General features: G+C 49.9%; 1 protein-coding gene across 1 annotated transcript in view; it reads left to right on the top strand.

Annotated features, from left to right (window-relative positions):
- Positions 1–9,779, top strand: part of TRIM65 (tripartite motif containing 65) — a 21,112-nt gene that overhangs the window by 6,716 nt on the left and 4,617 nt on the right. The window contains exons 7-9 of the mRNA XM_008566107.1: positions 847–1,341; positions 3,760–3,969; positions 9,498–9,726. Coding sequence (XP_008564329.1) covers positions 847–1,341; positions 3,760–3,969; positions 9,498–9,726 — 934 coding nt within the window. The remainder of the gene's footprint in view (positions 1–846; positions 1,342–3,759; positions 3,970–9,497; positions 9,727–9,779) is intronic.

Raw genomic sequence — 9,779 nt, 5'->3', positions numbered from 1 at the left:
AGAGGACAGAGGAGTTTTTTATTGGAAATGAGACGTGAAATCACACTGCAAACAGCATTCAAACAGTCCTGTAATGTGTGATGTATATCTCTGCCAAAAACACTCACTGTATATATCTTTACCTCGTTTTGGTATCAGGATGATGTTTGCTTTGTATAATGTGTTTGGAAGCTTTGCTTCTGCTTCAGTCTTTTGGAATAGTTTGTAAAGAATTGGTGTCATTTCCTCTTTGAATGTTTGGTAAAATTCTGCTGTGAATCCATCTGGTCCTGGGCTTTTCTTTGTTGGGAGCTTTCTGATAACAGCTTCAATCTCCTTTATTGTTATTGGTCTGTTCAGATTTTCTACGTCTTCATGGCTTTTTTTTTATATTCTAAGATGTGCAGCAGTTGGGGGAGAGGGAGGGGGACAGGGTGAGAGGAGGAGCAAGGAGAGAGGGGGATGTGGTCGAGGCTTGTGGCACCCCCCTGATTCCAGCAGGGGAGCCCAAGGGGGCTTCTAGTGGTGGCTTGGTCGTGGCTGGGCTAGATGTGAACTTTTGGGGGGGTGGGCATGGCTGAGGCCCTCAGTCCCACCACCCCGGGAGCCCTGGGAGCTTCTGGCAGTGGCTCGATGGTCATCACTTGGCTGGGTGTGGACATCAGGGCGCATGGCTGAGGCCTGAGCCTGTTTTCTCATCTGTGATGTTGGGCTTGTAGAAGACCCTACCTCCGAGATGGCACCTGGCGCTCAGCCTGCAGCGTGACTGGAGATGTTTAGCAGTTGGTAAATGGGCCGTGGCTGCGCTCTCCCTGCCCTGTGGACGGGACGGCACCCTTGCCCACTTTGTCCATCTCTCCCCAACAGATTATCGCAATCTGACCTTTGACGCAGACAGCGCCAACCGCCACTTCTACCTGTCCTGCCAGGACCAGCAGGTGAAGCACCGTCACCAGCCCCAGGGCCCGGCCAGGCCAAGCAGCTTCGAGCTGTGGCAGGTGCAGTGTGCCCAGAGCTTCCAGGCTGGGCGGCACTACTGGGAGGTGCGCACATCTGACCACTCAGTGACATTGGGCATCGCCTACCCAGAACTGCCGCGGCACAAGCCAGGGCCCCACACAGACAACATCGGCCGTGGGCCCTGCTCCTGGGGGCTGTGCATCAAAGAGGACAGTGTCCAGGCTTGGCACAACGGGGAGGCTCAGCGTCTCCCAGCAGTGTCCGGGCGGCTCCTGGGTGTGGATTTGGACCTGGCCTCTGGCCGCCTCTCCTTCTACAGCCTGGAGCCCCAGACCCAGCACCTGCACACCTTCCATGCCCTCTTCACCCGGCCCCTCCACCCCATCTTCTGGCTCCTTGAGGGTAGGACCCTTACCCTGTGCCATCATCCTAGGGCTAAACTCCCCCCAGGGCTGCAGGAAGAGGCCTCAGCACTCCCCTGAGGAAGGCCCAGCATGGAGCTCTGGGCTAGGGACAGGTGCCACCATGCCTTTGTGCCCAGGAGCTTCCCAGGAGACCCGAGGCCACAGCTCTAATAGCACCAGCCAGTGGCCTCCCTGTCGACTCAGAAAGAGAGGCAGGGGGAGCCCCCAAACTGGAGTAGAGCATAAACCTAGAGTTCACTTTTCCCGTCCCTTTAAAGGGGACTGGAAGGGAGTGTGATGGGAAGCCCCTGCCGCAACAGAGCCCAGTTCTAGGCACTGCCTGGGCCTTGGGGGCTAGAGCAGTGCCCAGGGGACTCTAGGCTAACACGACAGTATGTGCGACAAAATTATACTTCTCAAGCCTAGTGTACCTTCCCCCAGAGGTGAAGGGGACCGAACGAGCAGTCCATGTGTGGAGAGTGAACCACGAACGATTTCAGGAGAAAAAGGATTTGCACCTTCTCCCTGCCTCCCTTTATTTTTTGTAACATTTTGGTATATCTTATTCCTGTCTTTTTCTCTTTTATTTTGCTCATCCTTGTAATTGTGTTCTACGAACAACTTTATTTTCTACATTTTTTACTTAATGTGTTTTTCACATTAAAATTTTTCCTGAATTATTTTGTTATAGTCATTCTAATGATTATCATTAATTTATTTACTCATTGTTGGATATTTAAATTGTTTTATTTTTGGCTATAAAAATATCACCGTGATAGGGCCGGCCCGTGGCTCACTCGGGAGAGTGCGGTGCTGAGAACACCTCCCTATATAGGATCAGACCCCGCAGCAGGAGCGCCGCTCCCAGTGCTGCACTCTCCCGAGCGCACCATGGGGTCGGCCCCAATGTCCAATATTTTTATAAAAGGGATATATAGCATGCTAATGAGAGAAAACCAAACTATCATCTCGTAATAACTTCGTATAGCATACATTATACGAAGTTATACGACCACGGGTTCGGATCCTATATAGGGATGGCCGGTTTGCTCACTTGGGAGAGCGTGGTGCTGACAACACCAAGTCAAGGGTTGAGATCCCCTTACCGGTCATTTTAAAAATATATATATATATATATCACCGTGATGAATATTTTTGAGCGGGAAGCTTTGGCCATATTTCTAGTTATGCAATCCCCCCCACCCCGGCCACCAAAAAGAAAAAGAAAAAAGATGCATTATTTAGGGCTGGCTGGTTGGCTTAGTTGATTAGAGCGTGATGTTGGTAACACCAAGGTCCAGGGTTTGATCCCTGGCCAACCACTTAAAAAAAAAAAAAAAGATGCACTATGGTTATGTATTTAGGCTAAATTACCTAAAGTGAATTACTCTGCAGAAGACAATGAGCACTTGAAGACTTTTTATACGAGTGGGACACTTAGCTCAGTTTGTTAGAACACAGCCTTGTAATACCAAGGTCAAGGGTTCAGATCCCCCAGGTTCATGAAGACTTTATACAAAAGGCCACAATGAAGCAACCTTGAGTCAGGCTGTCTAGGCTCCCCGCCACCATCACTGACCAGCCAAGTGACTTCAGGGACCTCAACCTCCCATCATCCCACCAAGGGGTCATGGGGATTAGATCTAGTGATGTTTGTAGGTTCTGGCACAGTGCTAAGCTTCTTTAGGTTTGGTTTGGTTTTTGCTATTCCAGAACATGTTTCCATGAAGATCCCTGTCCATGTTTTTGCACGCATTTCTGGAAGTGTGGTTGCTGGGGCACAGGTCAGGTGTAATTTTGTTACTTGAAATGTTCCACTTTTTGTTTTTTGGGTTTTTTTTTTTTTCTTTATAAAGATGACCGGTAAGGGGATCTCAACCCTTGGCTTGGTGTTGTCAGCACCACGCTCAGCCAGTGAGCAAACCAGCCATCCCCACATAGGATCCGAACCCGTGGCCTTGGTATTATCAGCACCGCACTCTACCAAGTGAGCCACGGGCCAGCCTAGCAGTGCTTCTTAACCAGGTGCAAGGGCAAGCCCTTAAAAATCTCCCAGAAAGCTCCTTCAAACCAAACTCACTTGGTGCACCTGATTCTGGTAAAAGTCTCCATCCCCTCTCCAGGAAAATGCACTGACACAGAGGGGAAAAGCAGCGTGGATTTGGGGGTGTGACATCTGTAAAGGGGACACCTTTGATCAGCCTGTGGGTGTTTGCAGAATTTCGGGCCTATCCACCAGACCCCTTACGGTTTCTGGGCTGCTGTGATAGGGCTCAGGAGGGTGGGTGCCTGAGACAGAACAAGAGCAGGAGAGAGCTTAGGAGACAGGAGCCTACAGGAACAGTGAGGTTGGAGGAGTTGGATCGGAGGCCAGAGGGGTGAGGGGTAAGGAGAACAGCAGGCTGCTCTTTTCCAGGCAGGAAGGGAGCAGAAAGGGGACCAGGAAATGTGGCTTTGAGTAGCACCAGACTAGAAGCTGGAAGACAAAGGAGCCAGGTCCTCGAGATTCTGAGGGGAAAGGATGTCCATCCCATAGTTCCCCGTCCAGCCAAACTATCAATCGGGGACAAGCCTGAACAGAGACATTTGCAGACATGCCAGCATCCGTTCCCAGGAAGCTCCCAGAGTTTTCCAAAATGAAGTAAATCAATGAAGGGAAAGCAAGGCTTGGGATCCAGGAAATGGAGAATTCAACACAAAAGAGAAGTGATAAAGCAACCGAAGTTTCCAGAAATAAGAGCACAAACATCCACATACATGTTAAGACTTCTAGCATGTGACTTAGAGATGTGGAGGCAAATGCTGAAATAAACCCTTAAAAGAGTTGAAACTGGTTGTCCATGGGGAGCAGGAATCTGGAGCAGGTGGAACATGGATGGGACTGCTAGTTTTTGTTATAAGCCCTATTAAACTGTTTATTTTTAAAAACCTAAATATGTTAATTTGATATAAATACAAACCAATTTTTTTTTTTTTTTCAAAGATGACCGGTAAGGGGATCTTAACCCTTGACTTGGTGTTGTCAGCACCACGCTCTCCCAAGTGAGCTAACCGGCCATCCCTATATGGGATCCGAACCCGGGGCCTTGGTGTTATCAGCACCGCACTCTCCCGAGTGAGCCACGGGCCGGCTCAAAAACCAAATTTTTTAAAGTACATGAAAAGCCTAAAGAAAAACAAGTCCTATTACAGGACATGCCTTGGATCCTCTTTCAAATGTCTTTCCGAGACACAAGTCAAGCTAGGAGTGGCTTCTTAATTAGTTGTATTTTGGTTTTTTGGTGGCTGGCCAATACAGGGGTCCAAACCCGTGACCTTGGTGTCAGAAGGCTGTGCTCTAACCAACTGAGCTAACTGGCCAGCCCTAAGAGTGGCTTTTTAATTATTCTTATTGGCTGGATTGTTTTTTGCTTGTTTATTTTGTTTCTGTTTGACTTTTTTTTTTTTCTTGCAGAACTCACAGTCTACTTTTTTCTTTCTTTTCTTTTCAGCAATCCTGAAGCCAGACAGAGTCATATATGAGGTTTAGGACTATCCAGGTTGCACCTTCTGGGCTTCAATTCTGCCTCCTTGGCAGGACTAGTTATGTGACCTCCAGCAAGATACGTAACCTGTCGGAATTCCAGTTGCCATCCTTTATAACGGAGCCCTTGGAAGAACGGAGTGAGAAGTAGATGTGAACATGCTCCTGCAGAACTCAAAAGTGCCAGTTACCCTCGCCCCTTAAGAGCCAATTCATTTCAAAAATAATTCACACACTGGGCAAAAAATTGTCAAACTATAATAATGGATATTTTCCTCTGACAAATCACATCTCCACGCTTTCCTCTTGGGGGAGCAGAGAGGACACCAGGCGCAGGGTGGGGAGCAGAGGAGCGGCTGGGCACAACCTGAGAGGCACCCCCTCCCCTCCAGAACCAGGCGGGTCCGTGGTCTCAGCAAACCCAGGCAGCCTGGCTGCCAGGCCATGGAGCAGGGCGGCACTGATGTCTGGGCCTCCCAACCATTCCTGGGTCTTGGCAAACAAGGGATGGTCATGATCAAGTGCTCCTTGTGGAAACCAGAGTATGGAACTCATTACCCGCCTGCCTGGGCACACCCAGGCTGTCTCCCTGTGCTATTCCCTCTGCCCGAGGATCTTTTCCCACCCACTCTCTAGCAGTCTGCAAAAGCTTTGCTCAAATGCCACTTCCACAGTTCTCCTGGCCTTTTCCATGAATCCTCCAGGAATGGATTGCACCTCTCTTTTGGTTTTTGTTCCCTACCTGGGATGGGGGTTGCAATGGTCTGAATGTGTCACCCCAGAATTCATATGTTGAAATACTAACCCCAAAGGTGATGGCATTAGAAGATGGGGCCCTAGGGAGATGACTAGTTCACAGGGGTAGAGCCCTCATGAATGGGACTCTTTTATAAGTGCCCTTATAAAAGAGGCCCCAGAGATCTCTCTAGCCCTCCTTCTGCCTCGCGAGCTCTCCTTCTGCCACCTTGACAACAAGTCTGCAACCTGGGACAGGGCCCTTGCCAGACCCCAACCCTGCTGGCACCCTGATCTCAGACGTCCAGCCTTCGGAAGAGTGAGAAATGAATGTCTGTCCTTTGTAAGTGACCCATTCTCTGAAGTTCTGTTACAGCAGCTGAGCTCACTAAGGCAGCTCACTAATTTCCCCCCAGGAGAGTGAACAGTTCCCTCCTGTGCAGGTCCTGATGTGAACAGACTTGGTCGTCCTCGAGGGGCCCTTCCTTCCCACCGCCCACCTTGGCAGGCCTCTGTCTGCCCAGAGCCTCGTCCCTCTCCAAGAGGTGAAGGGTGGGTATACCCAGGTGCTATATCTCCGTGTTGCCTTCATCTGCCAGCCCGCCAGCTGCAGGCCCTGTGCCTCATCCTGAGCTGGTCTTGTCCCTGCCCTGCCCCCTGCATCTCCTTACATCCACCTATCCCAGGCCCACAGCGTGGGTGAGCAAAAAGGTGCTGATTGCTTGTCGTGTGCTGAGCACAGGTCAGCACCCCCAGGGGTAAGAGATGCCCAAGATAGGTCCCTACCCCACAGGAGCTCACTAGGGCTGGGGGCAATGTCAAGTGGAGGCAGGCATGTAGAAGATGGGATATGGCCAGGGCTTCCACTCCTTCCTCCGCAAGATCATCTCCAAGGATGGCTAACACTGCTCAGCACCATGGAATGCTTAGAGGCAAACACATCCACCCTGGCCCTGCTCGGCCGGGTGACTGTGGGCGAGTCACATGGCTTCTCTAACACACTTCAGCTTCCTCAAAACAGTGTGAGATTCTAAGAGACTGGGTTCTCTATAGTGTGTGGCACTGGGAGGCATTTACTGGACCTTAGTTTTCTTCCTTCCATGGAAGACTTCAGGGGGCTCCACATAGCATTTTCTTTTTTTTTTTCCCTTTTTGTCTTTTTTCTTGACCGGCAACGGATCGCAACCCTCAGTGTCGCTCCCGCACCTCGCTCAGCCAGTGAGCGGTGGTCTGTATGTGGGATCCGAACCCTCGGCGGGAGCGCCACCGCGCTTCCCAAGCGGCGCACTATAGCAGTGCGCCACCGGGCCGGCCCTCCACATAGCATTTTCTAAAGTAGATATTCTTAACCTGGAATCTTGGGGGGGAAATTCTATCTTTATTTTCACTGTCCTGTAACGGAAATGTAGCATTTCTTTCTACTGCAAAGGGAGGGAACACACCACAGTGGTATTAGCAGTACCTGTCACTTTGTCACTAATAGAAATTACAGGTATTTTCAAAGCACATTACACCGGTTGCAGAAAACTTGAAGTCTCAACCATGTTCATCACTATTTCAAAAATCTAGTAATAATCAGTCCTCTATCCAATATATCAGATCTTTGTTTTTTGGTTTGTTTATGTTTTTGGTTTTTTGTGCGTGGTTGGCCAGGAAGGGAACTCAAACACTCAGACATTGGTTTTACAACACCACGTTCTAACCAAGTGAGTAACTGGCCAGGCCTACATCTTGTTATTTTTGTGTGAGAGAAACACAGACCAGGATACTTCAAAAAGTTCGTGGAAAAGTGGAATTAAAAGATAATATGAGCCTTTCCATGAGCTCTTTTTTTTTTTTTTTTTTTTGATAGGTAAGGGGATCTCAACCCTTGGCTTGGTGTTGTCAGCACCACACTCTCCCTAGTGAGCTAACCGGCCATCCCTATATAGGGATCCGAACCCGTGGCCTTGGTGTTATCAGCACCACATTCTCCCGAGTGAGCCACGGGCCAGCCCTCCGTGAGCTCTTTTAATACCTCTTGTAAATGACTTTATCACAAATTTGTTTTCTTAATATATTTTACCTGAACTTCAAGTTAATTGGTTTCCATGGAATCTTACACATTTTTTGAGCATTTAAAAGCATTACTTTGAATGGGCCAGCCTGTGGCTCACTCCGTAGAGTGCGGTGCTGATAACACCAAGGCCACGGTTCGGATCCTATATAGGGATGGCCAGTTTGCTCACTGGCTGAGCGTGGTGCTGACAACACCAAGCCAAGGGTTGAGATCCCCTTACTGGTCATCTTTTTAAAAAAAAAAAAAGAAAAGAAAAGGGGTCTGTAGGCTGCACCAGGCTGCTAAAGGAGCCCCATGGGGCAAGAAAGATTAAGCCCCACCTTGATGGATAGTCCTGCCCCCACCCTTATTGCCCCACCTTTGGGCTCTCATCAGCAGCAGGCCTGCTAGACTGGGGGTGGAAAGAATTGCCTCAATTCTTCTATTTTTTTAAACAAATAAGATTTAACTTTAGAATAGTTTAAAATTTACATGAAAGTTGAATGACAGCCACCTAATTTCCCCTTTGGTTAACATCTTACATTACTATGGTACATGTGTCACAATTAAAGAACCAATATTGATACATTCTTATTAAGTCGCTTTTGCAATTTCTTGAAAGTCTCTTAGTTGTCCCCTAATGTCCTTTTTTCTGTTTCAGGATCCCATCTAGGATCCCACGTTACATTTAATCGTCACGCCTCCTTAGACTCCGCTGGGATGAGACAGTTTCTCACACTTTCCTTACTTTTGATGACCTTGACAGCTTTGAGTACAGTTCAGGTATTTTGGAGACCGTCCCTCACCTGGGACTTGTCTGATGACGGTCTCATCATTAGACAGGGGTTATGTGTTTCGGGGGAGGAAGACCACATCATATCACGTTCCTGCTATTAGCGTGACTTCTCACTGTTTTTTTGTTTGTTTTTTTTTTTTAAAGATGACCGGTAAGGGGATCTCAACCCTTGGCTTGGTGTTGTCAGCACCACGCTCAGCCAGTGAGCAAACCGGCCATCCCTATATAGGATCCGAACCCGTGGCCTTGGTGTTATCAGCACCGCACTCTACCGAGTGAGCCACGGGCCGGCCCTGTGACTTCTCACTGTTGATGTCGACCTTGATCACCTGGCTGAGGTCAGGTGTCTCCCCTGTGAAGCTATTCTTTTGTCCCTTTGGAAGAAAGCCACTATGCACAGCCCAGACCTAAAGAGTGGGAAGTTATGCTCCATCTCGAGTGTCTACAAAAATTAGCTGGAATTCTTCTGAATGGCAAATGTGTCTATTCCCCCTCACGTATTCATTTATCCAATTATTTATTTATATTAGCATGGATTCACGGACATTTATTTTATACTTTGGGTTATAATCCAATACCACTATTTATTTTGCTGCCACTCTATTTTCTTTAAGTTAATTTTATTGAGCTATAACTTACAGACAACAACATGCACCGTTTTAAGTGCATGGTTGGATGAGTCTTGAATGCCTCCACTTGGGGAACCCCCAGCCCCCGGCACACCACAGGTGCCCGTGAGTGTCCACGGACCGGAACTGAATTCTTCAGACGAGGGACTTGGGGGATGACGTCAGCTTCCCCCTTTCAAATCTAGAAAAGCCCAAGTTCCCCACCAGGAGTCAACAGAGTCGCTAAGGGGCAAAAACAGGCACACATCAGCCGTTATGTTTCTCTGCCGTCAGCAGCTCAGGAGCTTCGCTAACGGTGCCAGGCCGGGACCTGGAGCGCAAAGGTGCTGGCGAGACGCAGCTGGGCGCGCCCAGCCCCTGCGGAGCCCCGGGCCGGCCGAGGGGAGGGGAGGGTGGGGATGGAGGGGCGAACTCCTGCACCGCCTCCTTCCAGGGTGTCCCCGCGCATTCTCTGCCCTCGTCGCCTCCTTTTCAAACCCTTTCAGCAGCGCCCTCCGCTCAGGCCGTGCGGAGCGGCGGGCCCAGGAGGGGCGGAGACGGCGGGCCCAGAGGCCGCCCCGCACCGTGCGGGCTGGGGCCGAATGTCCTCGGACCGGCCGAGCCGGGGGCGGAAGGGGCGGGACCCTTGGCCTTGGTCCCAGGGGGCGGCACCGAGACGCGAGGTCCGGGTCCCTCCCTCGCGGAGCAGAACAGGCGGCGCCCCCGGCGGCCGCGG

The sequence above is a fragment of the Galeopterus variegatus genome, unplaced genomic scaffold (genome assembly GCF_000696425.1).
Source record: "Galeopterus variegatus unplaced genomic scaffold, G_variegatus-3.0.2 Scaffold219, whole genome shotgun sequence".
Classification (NCBI taxonomy): domain Eukaryota; kingdom Metazoa; phylum Chordata; class Mammalia; order Dermoptera; family Cynocephalidae; genus Galeopterus; species Galeopterus variegatus.
This window is presented reverse-complemented; position numbering and strand designations above follow the sequence as displayed.